This window comes from Vollenhovia emeryi, unplaced genomic scaffold, assembly GCF_000949405.1.
Source record: "Vollenhovia emeryi isolate VEMERY1.0 unplaced genomic scaffold, V.emery_V1.0 DF939131.1, whole genome shotgun sequence".
Taxonomy (NCBI): domain Eukaryota; kingdom Metazoa; phylum Arthropoda; class Insecta; order Hymenoptera; family Formicidae; genus Vollenhovia; species Vollenhovia emeryi.
In genome coordinates this window covers 2,469,100-2,486,541 of record NW_011967235.1, presented here as the reverse complement: position 1 = coordinate 2,486,541, position 17,442 = coordinate 2,469,100, and the positions used below count along the sequence as shown (strand labels likewise).

The 17,442-nt window shown below is 36.8% G+C and overlaps 2 protein-coding genes and 1 non-coding gene across 3 annotated transcripts in view; all 3 read right to left on the bottom strand.

Moving 5' to 3' along the window:
- LOC105568181 (alanine--glyoxylate aminotransferase 2-like) overlaps positions 1–5,387 on the bottom strand; it is a 7,596-nt gene extending 2,209 nt beyond the window's left edge. Inside the window, exons 1-5 of the mRNA XM_012023632.1 lie at positions 5,257–5,387; positions 2,295–2,388; positions 2,059–2,177; positions 1,700–1,934; positions 441–534 (exon numbers count right to left, since the gene is read on the bottom strand). Coding sequence (XP_011879022.1) covers positions 441–534; positions 1,700–1,934; positions 2,059–2,177; positions 2,295–2,359 — 513 coding nt within the window. The 5' untranslated portion in view covers positions 2,360–2,388; positions 5,257–5,387. The remainder of the gene's footprint in view (positions 1–440; positions 535–1,699; positions 1,935–2,058; positions 2,178–2,294; positions 2,389–5,256) is intronic.
- A 2,312-nt stretch (positions 5,388–7,699) lies between these two features.
- On the bottom strand, positions 7,700–10,486 carry LOC105568180. Its single transcript, XM_012023631.1, has one exon. The coding sequence runs from the start codon at positions 9,692–9,694 to the stop codon at positions 7,895–7,897; it is 1,800 nt and encodes a 599-aa protein (XP_011879021.1). The 5' UTR covers positions 9,695–10,486; the 3' UTR covers positions 7,700–7,894.
- Trnas-aga lies at positions 10,385–10,466 on the bottom strand. The gene has a single exon. It is a non-coding gene; the product is annotated as a tRNA-Ser (tRNA).
- Positions 10,487–17,442: the final 6,956 nt, after the last annotated feature.

Sequence of the window (17,442 nt, the reverse complement as noted above, 5' to 3'; positions counted from 1 at the left end):
AAACATGTATATGATTCGTATAATAAAATTATGCTTTATTTAATCAACTTTGTATGCATATAACTTTTTAACGAACTACGAGCGACGGCTAAAACCTCTTCAAGGTCACTCAGGAGGGCGACCTTGACAACATATGTCAAGGTCAAGGTTATCGGGGCTGGCTCCCTTCATCGATATATTTACCAACATTATACTTTAACTGTAAAGAAATGATCTATATAACAAGAAAACGTTTTTGTTAAAAAACTTTTGGTCACAAAATTAATCCTCGAATGTGTCATCGGATATATTTTTCAAATTTTGTTTTTAATTATAAGGCATCTTATTCTTTGTGCCAATCTTGATGATTTAAAAAAAGTAAAATAATTCATGTGCAATAAATAGACAATTTTATATCGTTGGTTAATAATTATTTATGAAAGAGACTTGGAATACTTTACCACGTGCACCCAATCCTTCTTGCCGGTACCGTTGGGCTTGTTGAATTTGTACGGCGAGATATCGATTATCGTGGTCAAATGTCCGTGATAAGCGCTAAAAGCAGAAAGATAAACGTGAACAAAAATGCCGCCTCTGTCCATTGCATTCATCTAAATTCTTCGAAGCACTGCAAAGACTACAATGTAGCTCTTTAAGAGAATTATTTTATTAAGTAAAAGCAGTCCCCCTGAAAATGTAACTTTTTTTTTAGCTTTTTCCCATTGTTGCCGAAGACGCTCAATGACCATGCCATGGCTACGCATATTCGCACGTGTCCGTGTAGTTGCTGAGGGCTACTCATTCATAAACTCGAGTAAAAACGTAATTATTAATTCATGCGGGTTCGAGCTGCCCTGAGCTGTCAGCGTCGATAGAAAGACAAAACGGCAAGTCCACAAGCTGCTTTAAATAATTAGAGCACAAGTGCGTTATCGTTATCGTTGTACGTTATCGTTATCAGTTTTCTAGTTCTGTGTAACATGTCAGTAAAAAGCACATTATTACTTCAATGTTTTGCGCAACTTTGTATAATTTTAGAATTGGCACGCAACTTTAACAAAGTCGCTTATGTGCTAGATGTAACATCGTTTTGTCTTTATATTTTACATTACATTTTCATTTGAACCATCGTCTAGCGACTTGTCACTCTCTTTCTTTCTCCCTATCTCGGATAAGTCCAGTATTCAGCGACATCGTCCTCACCGATAGAAGGAGAAAATAAATATAGATTGTGTGTCATACGTTTTGGCAGGTAGGGTCGGTCATGAGACTTACACCACCTAAAACAGCGACAAGATCTTTATGGCGGCGAATTCTATTTTCCGCCGTGTTGAACAGAATCGGATATCCACATCCGATTTGTCCGGAACTGTCGGCATGCTCAATCTCGATGGCCAAACGCGACGCCTGCCGATTTAGAGCAGTAAGACGCTGCAAACAAGCAAAAGACAAATCGGTCTGATTAATTTCGGCAGTGAATTTTCTCATCGTGTTTGTTCGCAGCCTGAAATATCCAACATATTTTGAGCGAGATACACATGCGGCATTGCTTACGTTGAGAAGCTCCGAGTAGGAACGGAATAATAGAAGTTCATTCCATATTCGTCTCGTTAATCGACGGAACTTTCGTGATATAGCGCGTGAAACTCAATAATAGAAATGCTATAGAAATATCGCACACATAGAACATTAATTCTGATCTCTTGGATGGAGAACTTACTGGTCCAGTGTAATAACATCCTTGTTCTTCGTGTGCGTCTGAGCGAGACGAAGAGCAAGATCATTAGCTTCGCTCCCGGAGTTCACTAGGAAGCAAACGGACAGCGGTTCTGGCAGAAGTGATGCCAGTCGACTCGCGCATATCACCAGGTTGTCATGAAGGAAACGATTGTTCGTGGATAACAAGGCCATTTGTTCTTGTCCAGCTCGCACGACGTCCGGATGACAGTGGCCAACTGCAAGGGAGTTAAGTCATGTCGATTAAGAGCTATGTTACACAAACCGCAATTATTATTCCCCACTACAAAGATCAGTGAGGCTTAACAATTATCGAACTTTTAAGAACGAAAAAGTACGTACCGTGCGCAACGTTATTTATGCAGTCCAGGTATCTATTACTCTTCTCATCGTACATGTATTGTCCCTCTGCTCTCACGATTTTTAACGGATTCGATTTATAAAACAGCTTGCACGATTGCCTAGAATAAAAAAATAATCGTCGCGACATTCATCTTTTTTTATCGACACACTTTTTCTGTTTAAAATGCAGAGCCAAGAACGCCTCGTATTTTATACCAATTGTAAGTGTCGCTTACCCGATATAACGATCGCGCAGTCTTATAGTGTCAGATTTTGCCATTTGCTCTAAAGATTCCGCCATAGTAGAGCCTTTGCTGGAACTTCCTGTACCTATAAAGAAATAACAATCATACAGAAAATTTAATCATTCGACTTATCATATCAGTAATCATGATCATGTTTCAAGATACGTATTTTGTACATTCTTATCATGAGTTTTTCTAACAAGCTTGTAAGTCTATCATTATTCTTGTCAGAATAAATAGTTTAAAGCAGCTATTCCTGCATCGACAAATTTTTCTTGTAATTAAACAAAGTCTAGTGATAGGAATGTATAGGATAAAGAAGTTTTAATCGTATTTGTAAGTATCTGTCGATTTCCAGAGAATCGTGCGAAATTTAAGAAATTTCGATTCCAAAAAATGCGCTCACGCGAGAAGGTGATGGCCCGATATTTGTATTTGCTCGCTCAAACCAAAATTTTAATAGGAGGCAAAGAAAATACCTGCTTATTTAAGTCAAAATAAGTACAGCTATTTACAAATCAAATATATGTGCAAATTCTTCGAGAGGAAATATCCGATACAACTGTTTGGTAACCGAACACTAATCATGTACCTTTCTAGCTTAAATTAATTAATTAAACATTAAATTGCTGTTTAAATTAAATTTGAAAATAAATTAAATTTTATATGAAATTAATTACAAGAAAATTAACTATTCATTGATTCTCTAAAGTTCGTAGAAAACTCTTCTCTTTTGATCGTTTATAACTGAAAATTACTAAAATGCTTTGACGTATTCACTAGAAAAAAAATTTATCTCAAGCTTATCAAATTTGTTCATTGAAGAATAACGCCATGGTGTAAATGGAGTAGTCCATATGATAATCCAAGTTATAAATGTCTGCGCGTTTAATGATAGGCGTCTGACGAGTAATTTTCCGGTGGCCGATAAGTGCATGTGATTACTACGTGCAAGTAGTATTTCCGTACGCGCTTGACCTCGCATGCAGAACAAATCTCGAAGAGCTCAGTTCGTTATATTGGTTGCTAATTAATGTTTAATAATTATTATTAGCAGCTTAAAACGCATTATGCATAAAGTAAGTGAAATATACTGATGTAATTAAAATATACTGATTCAAATGCGACGTTTTAAGGGGGAGGACCTAATTTAGAGGGTAAAAAATTTCAATTGTTTTCCTTTAATCGATAGTAGCACTGCCAGAGAATATTCTTGTAAAGTTGTAGAGCGAAATTCGAAATATTTCTCTAGTTATAGCTTGGAGAACAAGAACTCGTCGAAAAGGTGTAGGACCGCGCAGTGGTATAAGCACACATTGTACTCCACCTTCTCTTTGTATGGTATTGTCATGCCCAGCAGATGTTTGTCGAAACATCGTATGTATGTTTCAAAACAGCACAAAAGGAGTTCGTACAGCTCGTAAACCGGAGAAAATACAAAAAGCAAGTTTTGGGGTGACGGAAAGCTTGTTACATGGGCCCGGGAGAGCGGATTAGCTTTGAAATGCTGTAAGTTATCAATAACTGTTACTTTTTGTATCTCAAACTTTAAATACGATTTTCTCGAAATGACCTTTTCAAACTGGCGGGCAAGATAGAAAGAAAACTATTCGACCGATCGACTTCTTCCTGGGTTTCTTGGTTAAATAATTACCAACTATCCTTAAAAAAATGAACTAAAATATTATTTAAAAAATGAGTTGAAACAATTTTTTTGGCATAAATAAGTTGAAATTCTTTGGTCAAAATCGCTACTTTTTTAAGTTTTTAAAATGTCTAGAATTTTATATATTTTTCTAATTTTTGTAGTTTATCGACTATAAAATTATATGAAAATTAAAAATGTTTTTGGTCTTTTGGTTACAGACAAGAATTAGGGCTCCACATTGTTTGCCAATTTGCGACATCGGCTATGTAACACGACCATGATCCCTGAATTATTCATTATTAATGTCATTATTTATTAATATATACTATATATTAATAAATACAAAATCATTTTGTATAATTTAAATATAGTATAATAAGGTACCCTAAAAGTTTTAGAAAGATTGGCTTTATAGTTTGTTCAGAAAAAAAGTCCTAAAGATTCATCTTTCTTGAGCGTCATAAACCAGGTTTCCCTCTTAAGGGGATGCTGGAGTCCCTCTGTTTTACCGACATTTTTTATATAAGGATATCTTTTAATTGGCTTTACAGAATTGTAAATTCTTGTATTGGCATGTGTATTGGCATCTATTCGATCCGGCATCTATTACTACACGCAATACTGCTCTACTTATCATTCTACAGCTGTATTTGCATTTATAAACTTTTATTTAAACCTATCTTTTTTTCTAGACTTTTAATCTTAGTTCCAGTTACACAATATTGTTCTTGCATGTTGTCTCTAGGTCACTCCGGTCTTATTTTGCAGATATAAACTATAGAACTTTTGTATTTATTTTTCCTTCTTCTACATGGAAATACTCCTTTACAGGCAAAATTTACAGTGTCATTAATTGCCAAATCCGCGAATTATTGATCTGCGAACAAATACTGATAACAATTATTAGAGAAAAATCGGCAAATAATTAACAAGAAATAGGACTTTGTATTACTTTGTTAATAATCATAAAACAGAGAAAATTTAAAAATGACTCTACCACACGAACTTGTTTTACTGAGAAATAATAATTTTACACTGCATCGGCAGTGTCATTAACGGAACATTCCATATCAAAAGGTCTTTCTTTTACTGCAGTTTTAATTGTTCTAAATCGCTAATTGCAACTGTTTGACTGAAAAAGTTAACAACTAATAATAAACAAAGAGAAAAGCAAAATAGTATATTTCATACACACTAAATAACTTTCCTGTCATGAATTTCAAACTGCAAATAATTTTGCTGGAGACAGCAATACTTAATAAACAGGAAAGACTTGTGTGCGATCCATGTGATCATTGATCGTACCTGAACTCAACAACGTGGGTCAACGGTGATCCAACGTGATCCAAAGTGGTCCAAGAATTTCTACTCGAGTACTGCGAATGCAGGCGAAATCACGAAAGCAATAGATTGCAACTTCTATACGTCATACATATATAGAGAGGAAAGTAAGTCGGCGGGGGTAAAAAGATACGGGGATGCGCACGCGTGTCGGACCAATGGCTCTCCCTCCACAATAGACACCCCACTTTGCACAGTTTGTGCGTCACTCCGAGCGTCGAGTATTTCAACATGTCGTTTTTACTGTACACATAACAATTATATAAAGCGATTGCCGATATCAGTTCAATAAATATCTTACGTGTTTCGAAATTAAACACCATTTCGAAAGGGAAAGTCATTTTTCTTAAATTTATTATTGTATGAATCTCGTGTATTACAAACATTCCAGTTGTCATACAAGTGAAGAAAAAAGATAATTGAGATTTTAATAAAGTAATCGTTTTCTTCTCGATAAACGTAGATATTTTTAGTTTGTGTAAAGAGAAGCGATCTTGCGTCTCTCTTGACACTGAATATCCAAAAGAAAATTTGGCAAGAAAGACCATTGATGTGTTTCCATTTTACCAGCCATGTGTCAGATAGAAGCAAAAATAAGATCAAAATACTGTAAATAGAAGTGTAATCGAGGTAGAAAAAGATAAAAATTTTCTAAGTCGCATACATTAGCTGCTTTAATACGTGGGGCATCTTTTCGAAAGATCTCTGAATTCTCGAGAATGTTCTCTTACGACTTTGAACTTTTTATAAAGCCGCGCAAGATATGCATGGTGCATATTTTTGGCGGCATATAAATAGTAGCCGCGGTTGTCACTGCCAAAGCCACCGACAAATATCGTGACAACGATAAAGAAATCCACGTGCGGCACGCACGTTTCAACGATGGTAGCGATACGTAACACGTGATACGCGCTATCGGATAATTTAAATGACAACAGCAATCTCGTGATACGCCGCGATATCGCCCGTGGCAAACATATTCATGTTCGCGCGATTACAAATCTTTCACTGTACGGGCGCGAAGCCAACAATCGTCGCTACCGACTTTAAGGGAGATGTATCTGCAGAGGCCACGGACGTTTATGTGATGTTTTATTTCGCTAATGACTCACTGCCCAATAATTTTCGAGACAATTTGCTGAGTCATAGCAATTAACGTAGAATAACTCACCGTTTGTGCAAATTATAATCGTAGGAATTATGGTAATCGTCTCAATACATAATTCCTTTACTTTAAGTTATCTTTGTGTGGCAACTTTATCGCTTTGCATTTTTAAAAGAGTTCTTTTTCAATGACGGTTTATCTCATTGTTATCCATTTCAGATATTATTATCTTTATAACTTGTTCTTTGACTTTTGCCAATTTCTTACTTCAATCTCACAAGAACGTCCGTTGATTACATGTTGAAAATAGACTTCTTCGCAAGGTCACAATAACATTTTACAATACAAAAAAAACCCAAATGTGCTTATCGTATGATATCGCTGACGCCGTGCCAGTTGCCGGGCGTATTTCTGCTGCGTTATTGGTGTCAAATCTTAAGCGAAATGCAAATTGTAAATTGTTTTGCAAGATTTTATTGGCCGAATGAAGCGCAACGTCCACGGTCGTGTACTCGTACTCATATTTGTTATACTTGCGTCACTAGCACGTTCTATATACATCCTTCATGAGATAATATTCGACAAGCGGAACTCCTCTCTTTTAGTCAAACGAATAAAGCAGTTATAATCTAACAATAAGATCATTTGATCAGTTTATTTTTGAACGCGTTATCGTGATTAAACTAAAAAGCTTCATATATCCTATTTATGTGAAACACATACCATTTATAGATTAGGCATCTATAAATAATATTTTCTTATGTGTATAAGTATATATTTTTTAATCTTACTAATAATCTTAATTTTTTAATACAGGTTTGAGTTCATTTTTAAAAGCTAAAACAATTTTGAAGCATTAATTTAATTATTTAATTGTACTATGATAGTATAATTTAATCTTGTGGTATATTATAACTATTATATTAAACTTAGGGTCGGTTCATTCATAGATAGATCTTATATTTAAGATCGTCTAAAGATCATCTTTAAATACTCTGTAGCCAATGAAATGTTCTATGCAACATCTAAAGATAAACTTAAGACGGCTTGAATATAAAGTCTAACTATGAATATACCGGCCTATTTATCTAGTTCGTGTAATGCAGTTATAAACAGTAGAATGCGTTAAGGTATAAAATCAAGGTACAGAGTCAAGAAATAACTCACTTATTTAGGATCTTACAATTAGATACACATGTCTTCTCGGTAATTGTTCGATATTTCATGTAACGAGTCGCGATGCGAGAGAAATTTCGAAAAGTCACGCCGCATAGCAATAATACTTATTGTTAGTTTTACAGCTTAAGTCGAAACTCCGAAAAGCTTCCTAGATGAGTCGTGCGTTCACCTTTTCATGCCATTGAATTCTAAGAAGCTCTGACCTCCACTTTTTCTACTGCAGCAGTTTGCACATTCTTATATTCCTTTCAAAACGCCCAAGAATTGACAAAACATTTTAAGTAGTTATATATTAAATCATATAAAATTAATTGTATGCTATTTTGTATTCTTAGTGTTAATTTTCGATTGTTTCGACACTTTTGTCGATTTGCAATAACTGAAAGAAAGAGAGAAACGTTTGCGTTTCAAAACTCGATCTGCTATTACCTCTCCTAGGAATACAATGAACGATACGCTATGGCCCACGATAATAACGAAAAATGCAACGTACACGGAATGATCGCGAAGAGTCATTCCGTTTTCGTGCTTGCGTCCAGATTTGTCGTCTTTCCAGAAATCATCGACATACTTCCCGGAAAATCCAGACTCCACTAAAGATAGCAGCACGTTGTCAACTTCAGTTTTGAAAGGTGACCTCACGTTGAGATTGTGCACGCGATAATGCGATAAAATGCACAGATCGGATAGCTTGAAGAGCCGTCTACCTTTACGTTTCAACTTATTGTTAGTCTCCGCCAATTTACCGTCAATCTCGGTGGTAAAATATGCCTTCGAGGTATCCACCGTGCCGTCTTTATCTTGGATCGCGAACTCGGCCGAGCTGATGAATCTCTTCATGAACTCGGGGGACAGTCCCTCGGTAGTCGCGAGCTCGTCGTACACAACTGGCGAGACCACCACTTTCAGCCCCGTCTTGTACAGATCCTGGAAAGTGGACACGCGCGTGCTGACCGCGAACTCCACCACGAACTCGAGCAGTTCCGCCTGAAAAATAATCGTGTACTCCGCCACGGTCATCACCACGGCGACGAACAGGACCTTCTCCACGGGGCTGCGGGGTCCGTGAAGCGGCGCCATGCCGAGGATCAGACTGATTGTGTTCAGAGGATCGCGAACTCGCTCGCTGATGCTCATGATCAGCGAGGCGCACCACACCACCGCCGCCAGTAGGAAACCGAGCAGGATCGTGATGATGATCCGCCAGAAATCAACCAGCACCCTTGCCGCCGGCATCGTCGGAACCAGCGCGCAGATCCTGTCGTCGCCGATAGCGACAGTGTGCTCGTATTGCGTGCTGTACTCGTTCTCGTACACGAGTCCTTCGGCGTTGTACCTCATGTCGCTTTCCTGCAAGTCGCTCGTGTGCACCACCGTACCGTTTACGGCGTCCGATAGCGCGTTCATGAACAGCTTGGCCAGACCGCCTACCGTGCCATTTTCCAAAGTGCCGTAAGGACGCACTTCCTTAAACATCACCTTGAACGTACCGCCGTGCATGTCCCGTAGCTTGTTCGGGTACCAGTTGGTCTCGTCCTCGTATACGGTCACTCTCGAGTAATCCCCGTTGAATCCATTGAAGCGATGTACAGCCACGAAAATCGGTTCCGAGTATTGCGGGTGAAAGGACACTTCTAGGATAATCACGTCGAAGAGCCTTCGATCCCACAGGTACTTGAGTTGGCGCCGTCCGTCCAACGTACCTGTGTTCGAGCCGATTATTAACAGGAGCTTCGGCCTGTGCTTGGGATGGGATATCAAGTTTGTGTCGTTCAGCATGGCAAGCAGTTCCGCGTCGTTGACATCATCGTTCGACGCATAAATGTAAATCAGCAGAGTGCGGGAGGAAGCCAAGTCTCCTGGTTGAAAGCCGAATCCTATTCTTCCTCCGAGGATCTGCGACGGCCACGTCGTTGCCACATTCCGGGCGACGACGTCAAGGAGACGTTGGGCTCCGTCATAGATATCGTATCTCTGAATCCTAATAATTATATCCTGACGACCAATCGATTGTAAGATATCCTGGATCGCTTGGTCAATATAAACTTCTCGATAAAAATATGAACGAGCGACATTCGTCACGGCGAAAAAATACGAGATGGCACCTGCAATCTTCATCTTTTCGTCGCTGTTATTTTCTTGTTTGCGTGATTAAACACGTCGAATGGGAACGAATAGATAATGCTTTTACTCCTAGGTACGCGTGCACTCGAGTGATACGCCCGAGGTCGAGAAGTTATTGATCTATTATCATGAAATTGATCGCACGAGAGAAATTGCTTTACGTAAGGACATCACGGGGTGTTATGTCGGGGGATACGATGCTAAATCATCTGTCTACTGATTTTATCTATAATTGCAGGCAATATATTCCAATCTTGTATCTACAAATCGTCCTATTTTGAATAATTGAAGCTCATACGTATTGCTTCTTTATAATTCATTCGTCTACTTATGATTGATTACCGTTTACTTGAAATTTTCTACATCTTCTATTCCACTGTTATCGACATAGATATAAATTATCTCGATTTGGAAAAAAAATGTCGATAATTGACACAGCAAACACGACATATTGACGCAATCGTGATTGAAATCGCGTTCGTAATACAAATATCTTTTCAGCATTGCGATATCGATTACGAAATAGACTTGTATTATCGCATTGCAATTTATGTACCGCCCTAATACACTTCTAAATTATTCTAAAAATATGAATACGTTAAATAATCATTGACTATTTAATATCCATGCGATAGTTGTTGACTATATATCTGTTAGATAGTAAAAAAAAATTAAACCACCTTTCGCAGTCGGTAGGACTCGAACCTACGCTCCCAGAGGGAATCTGATTTCTAGTCAGACGCCTTAACCACTCGGCCACGACTGCTACGGTTGCTTCGTGCTCTGTGAAACCATTTCATGGAGAGCCGCGCCTATATTTTTCAACGAAGGTGCTTATATTTTATTTTTTATATATAACGTGCGTATTTTCTAATATTTTATGCAAACGACAAAATGGAATCTTCTACCAATAAAACTGTTCCGTAATTATTTCATGTCGAAAAAATTAAGTCTACGACAAATTTACTTTGCAATAAAAATGGAAGATACACCAAGCAAAGCTGCGTGAAATGGTTGCATGTAAGGAAAGCAAACTGCCTTCATTATTATCTTTATTATCTTTACTCTCTTTTATTACTTCCTTTGTTATTCTGTTATTAAGAGGATGCGTTGCATCGAAATATTGTCCGGATGACGTCAAGACGGGCAAGGAAGAAAAGATGCGGGGCGTGATCAATTTTAAAGTGTTCTATTAAAAGTCACGCAGAACACGTTTGATTACATTAACGATCGACGGATTCATAAATAGATCCACTCCACAACATTCACGATTACCATGCTGTAATAGCCATAATAGTAAGTACCTTAGCGGGAATATAATGACAAATTTTATATATATATTTATGTATAATTATATATATTTATATATATTTATATATATATGCTCTTACGCGTGTTCCGTAAAAGAGCAAGCGACAGTGGCCTCGTTCTTTCAGTTAGAACGCGACGAGGCCACCTTTACGCAATTAATCTGTAACAATACATCCACGACGATGTAAAATTGTACATTTGGATATATATATATTTATTTATAGTATATATTACACACGCATAATGCCCTTACGTGATATAATATATACGTGTCTGCATATACATATAATATGCATATATTCTTGTAGCTTATAAAATATTCCTTTAACACCTAGAAGTTGAAAAACTCTACGCCCTACTCGATGACCTGAAGAGTAAACCTGATATATTATACGATGATCATGACGAATATATCTCAAATGACAATGTTGATCGAGAGCAAGATAGGCCTAACAGTTTTATCCGCCGCTCGCACGTGCGAGACGATAATTGTAGTATCGGATGCGCGAATCGTTGCCTGACAATCTCAAATCAATGCCAATAGCGGATTATAAGTAAAGCCAAGGCTTTCGTATCAAAATTACTCCTCTTCCATCTCGCGATCGGACCTGTCGAATGTTAGACCTATCCTACGTGGCACACGAATGTTAAGGGTTCTACAGTGCCTAAATTCGCAAACGTCATTAGAAGCCCGATGTATACGCGCGATGTTAATTAGCAACACTTTTTTTTTAACACTCTTTCTCATCTCGAAATGTACTTCAAGTAAATTAGAAATCTTGGGTTGTCTCCCAAACGAGGGAGGCTCTCGAGACAACGCGCTACTCTGACATCAAAGTTACCAATCAACGACGTGATCAATTTTTACACAATCAACGCGTATTTTTATATATTTATGCAGAACAGCGCAGCGATGTGGTGACTTTAGAGGCCGCCCTCCTTAAGATTCATTTGCGCATTAGTAAACACGCTGATCAATGTTTCGGCAGATATCGGGCTTTGTAATTCCCTGCATAGCGCTCGACGTCTCCACAGAGCTGCGGACTGGTCTTAATATTAAAAATTTGCATATTATATTTCGACAAGAGTGATCGGTCAACTACTACGATGGATCGCAGGATCGTACCACGACAAGGACTCGACTTTTCGAAGCGGGGCGGGGAGGGGCGGGGGCGGGGGTGGGGGGAGGGGTTTAAATTTCGTTAAATCTCTGAAAACTTGTCATCCCTCGAAAAATATACTCGGCGCGATCGAATTTCGCGATGTCGCCGAATCTCCGTTATCTTCTACTGTGCTTCGAGAGAAATGTCGTGTCCCTTGTAATCGCGATCGAGCTGCAACACGGACCCGTGTATCGTATATTTACAATATAAATATTTCTTAATATTATCTCAAACCACAAATCTGTCCGGCACTTATAAGACAAAGACAGAATAATCATAGAGTTCAATCCGAAACGAATGAGAAAAACAAGCTATGAGAGTGATAATTATTTATCAAGCCGCAGACGATATCTCGGCGCTCTATTTGTGAATCTCTTCGATGCACACAAGGCGTACCCTAAAAGTTTCTTCCAAATTTCCGCGAGGACTTCACGTGATTATTTAAATAAGATTTCAATGATGGAGATAGATGAAATTACTTAGATGCTTTAAAAGAACAGAAAACGGTGTCATCATATTTCGCTATCGAGACAGTTTATATTGAATATTTCTACTACATTTGATGATCAAGTAAAATAGGACATACATATTAATTCGCTGAAAGAAGCGAGCAGTATCTTACGCCCAATTCCTCTCATCTATCATTTACATCGTTAGAAATGTCCACATTTTGCTCTGTCGTTGGTGCCGCTAAAAGAGATACGCCTTTTTTTTTACTTCCGGTAAAAACGGAAGGAATTTCAATCGGGGATGCTTTCTTCATTTTTATCTGCAGTCCGTACGTATTGTCGACGGGACATCGTCGACGTTGCTGCAATTCTTATGCCATGCCAGATATCTTTTTCTTGACATTACAATTCTTGTCTCGCATCCTTTTCTAATCGTCTATTTAAGGTGTCCGGTAAAAATATATCAATGCTAAATACATATATATATATATAACTTATCTATCAGCACGTCCATCAAATTGTCGAGATCGGACATGAATTGAGCAAGTAATCGGAAAAATGATGACAGATATCGCTGATAAAGAAAGCAATATATAGAAATCACTAAACGAATGCTTTAACGATAATTTATATAGGATCTCAACTTGCTATGCTTACTGTACATATATTTTCTGCTGCTACGTAATAGAAAAGATTATTTCAAATTTATACACTCGCAAGTCGGTTACAATGGCGCAATCAGAAGAATTGATCCTGCAAGATGCATTAACGACTTTAGAAATATGACTCTTTCTACTGAGATTGCATATTTCAATAACGTAGCAAAATCGAAGTCATGTACGTAAAGAAAATGTTACACGTGACGTCAATATTAAATTATTATCGATTTTTTTACTCTGTGAAAAGCCAAACTCTCTTCCGTAAAACATGTAATTTTATGATTTTTTCCTTCTGCTCTCTTTCAGATATAATTAGCATCAATATCTCTTCTATTTAATGTTAATATATTAGCGCAAACATAGAAATCTCTTTAAGTTGCCAGTAATAAATAAAAATAATCAAGCTTTTTAGTCGACATTAACCGGCCACTTTTTTAATACAGAAAATTTATTGCGAAAAATAAGACTTGCCTACTCTATAGTTCAGATTCAGACCCTGGCTGAGGTAATATTTTTCGCAATAAATTTTCTGTATTAAAACATTGGCCGGTTAATGTCGACTAAAAAGCTTGATTATTTATATTAGCGCAACCTTCTCTTTTCAAGAGATCGATTAAAGTCAGCTAGCATTTGCATAGTCTCGAGATACACGCATACTTTGTGTCCTCGCGACTTTTCATGTACAAGCATGTACAAAAAATTTTTATTTTACAAGTACGTACCGTAAATTGAAGTGAAATTGCTCGAACAAGTACGTAGTAAAAAAGAATTTTCGCTTGTTCGAAAATTTTCAAATTGACTGTTAAATTTTTATTTTTATCTATTTTTCTCATCTATCGCGTTGCGTCATTATCGGTGCTCGATTTTCGCAAGGAGATCACTATTGATTCCCACGTGAATTGGATACCGAAATGAGAAATACGCTGGCGCAATATCATCTTAACTCACGGTACGTAAAATGGACAATGTATTCTAGCAGCCTACATATATTTTATTACCTAAATACGTCTAGTACACACGTATGTATGTCCATCGCGGAAGGACGACATTTCCCTCGTCCTCTCTTCGCGAGATATGAACCGTAGCCACTACTGCTAAAAACCCTCTAATCATAAGTAGGCCAATGAAACGCCTCTACAATTCTACGAGTATATCGTTTATACGCATAATACACAAATGTGTTATATCTAGATCAAATACTACGACAATAGATGTTGCTTAATGTATAAGAAATGTACGAACGAAACATATGTACGTATGTACGTCTTCTTTATCCAAGTAAGATCTTTTTGATCACGACGCGAAGTATTAGTATAATATTGTTAACTGTCTGCGTAACGAGTGAGAATCACGACAGTTATGGCTCGATGCAGCGTCTCGGTTTTCCACCATAAAAAATATATGACGGGAGTAGTGATCAATCAGCTATCATTATTGAAAATTGATTAATAATAACGATGCCAATAATCCTTTATTAATATCAAATCCTGTTTGAAATTTGATTGCCGGTTTGCATTATAAAAAATTAGCCATTGGTCGTCTTCTATGAATCTTATTTCATTTTACTTCAATCGATAGAAACGCGTTAGCGCGAAAGAAAATCTTCTCACAGATGAGCAAAACACATTCGTGTTGCGCGAGATCATTAAGAAATCGATATTCATAATCACAAAATAATTTTACTAATTGAAAATACCATATATATATAATTTTTGTAACGTTTTCGTAGTACGATTAATGTCAAATCTTGCGAGGCGTCAAAAACTTCCAAAGTTAGCTTTCCAAGATATTGGCGCCACGAAGAGATTGTGATAAGGAGTTCTATGTTACATCGTTTTGAAAAATACTGAAGCGTAGCCTTAACTTCGTGAGCGCGAAGAATATACCTTTCCCCGATGCTTACAGCATCAGTGTCGCGACGCGACGTTGTTAAACGCTTGATATTGCTCTCTCATCGCAATCGCAATCATCGTTACGATATCGTAAATTAGTGGCAGTGCCATTTAATGCTTCTCACGTACATATTAAGTCTACGTGACGCTTCTCGCTCGTCTACGAATATGTAGCCGCTCTGAATCTCGTTCGGCGCTATCTCAAACGCGATACTACAAAAAAAGAACACAAATGTGAGCTGCATTATCGTTACGCGTTATATATTCCGAGGCAGAAGGCCATTTCTACACTTAACATTTTCCGAATGCGTCGAGCGCCAGATTTAAAAAACGCAGAGTAATCCTCTTCTGCTAATATGATTAATCAGATTACCATCTGTTTGTTAAGAGGAACTCAATTTTCTAAGGCGTATGTTAACCGCACTTGCGAGTGATGTACATATTATTTCGTTAAATTTATTTTACACAACGAACGATTCTAAACTCATAGATTTATAGAAATCGCGATCGATACCTTGCCCACATCGATGTCGTTTCAGTATTTTACGAGCCGGCTATGAATCGAATGTTAACGAAGAATGTGTAATTACAGACAGTAAACAATATCATAGACGAATTACAAAGTAGATCTTGTAGAACGTCTCTCGACTTGTGGAAAGTGTTTCACATAGATTTTGACGAGGCACTGTTCAGAGTTCGTACTAAAAAACAATAACAATTGTTTATCTTGTAGTATACTTCGCGCGACGTGTTGCTCGTGCGTGTATGTGTGTTATAAGCATTTAATTATATAGTAAAAATAAATCTTCTTTTTTCTTTTACCGTTTATGTCACGGTATTTAGATTATTTAATCTTTTTAACTTACTTAGGCTACCAGATTTAATATAAGCAATGAAATCTCTCTTTATCTTTTTTCATGATAGCACAACAGGTGATTTAAAGATAAATTGTAATAAATACAAGATATTAAAATGATTTCATAAATATCATTTACAAGTCTACGTTAAATATCTTTACAAAACAATAAGAGAAATGACAATATTCATCGAAAAAGGAAACGTGAAAAGAATAGAAAATAAAAAATTTAACCATCACATGCTAAAACAAGGTACCAAAAAAAGTAAAAACAAGATTTTTCCAGTTGTATTTTGGAGGCTGGTGTTGCATGGATAGACGGCTCAACACTAAAGCTGATATGTCGGCTGTAATTTTTTTCTTTATTTATGTATATTTATATATATCTCATATATATATCTCAATTTAATTTAAAAATTACAGAGATCATTTCGTTTACGAACTGTCAATGATGACAAATAAGAATACGTTGGGATCAGGTATAGCATAATGTAAATCACGATTACAATGAAAAGCGAAATGAAATATAAGTAATAAAGTGAAAGAAAAGAAGAAAATAGGAAGAAAAGGTAAGAGTTCATTAGAGAATACTAAAATGCTAGAAGAGAGTAAAACTTACTATGTACTTTCATCAAAATTTGAATGTAACATTAAGTAATTATTATCTATATATATATAGGTTTCATTCTAGTATCGTTACATAAATAAATGTTACTGTTATTTGAATTTGTCATTTGTATACAAAAATAAAATAAGAATTAATTCTATCTATCAATGAAAGTAAAATTTTCCTATCTAATTGCGGCCAGAGGTGCGAGATTAACTAAAGTAATGGTTTTGCGAAAAATGATATTTGATGATTCTTCCGACGTGAGTCAAAATCCAGACGTGAATTTTGATTCTTGACTGTTAATATAATGTACATATATTTTTTTAATGCAAAAAGATGCTTTTATAAATCAGCATCACATGAATTCTGACGTTCAAAATATCTTGATCATTATCTGATTAGCGCATGTGCACATGTTAGCATTGTTCTTCTTTACGTTGACCGTGCGAGTCACAAAGTAAATATGCATGTATAAAACTTAATGTAATAGCGAATTCGGTTGGATGCAGACTAAAATTCGTTATACATTAGTTTATCCAAATGCAAACACATAAAAATGGGTTTACATCGAGCGAACAAACGACAAACAGCGTCAGCGACATTCATTCCTGCATTCGATATACATTCTAAGAATCTCAGCTATTCGCTTACAAGGCAATATGTATAAAACAAAAATTTTTAATCATTTACTTTTTGCATTCGCTACTCGTTCTTATATCAACATACTATAGATCTGACCTGTAAAATTATTTTTCTACTGTGCACGCGGCTTTCTATAAATTGGTGTATACAGGGTGCTACG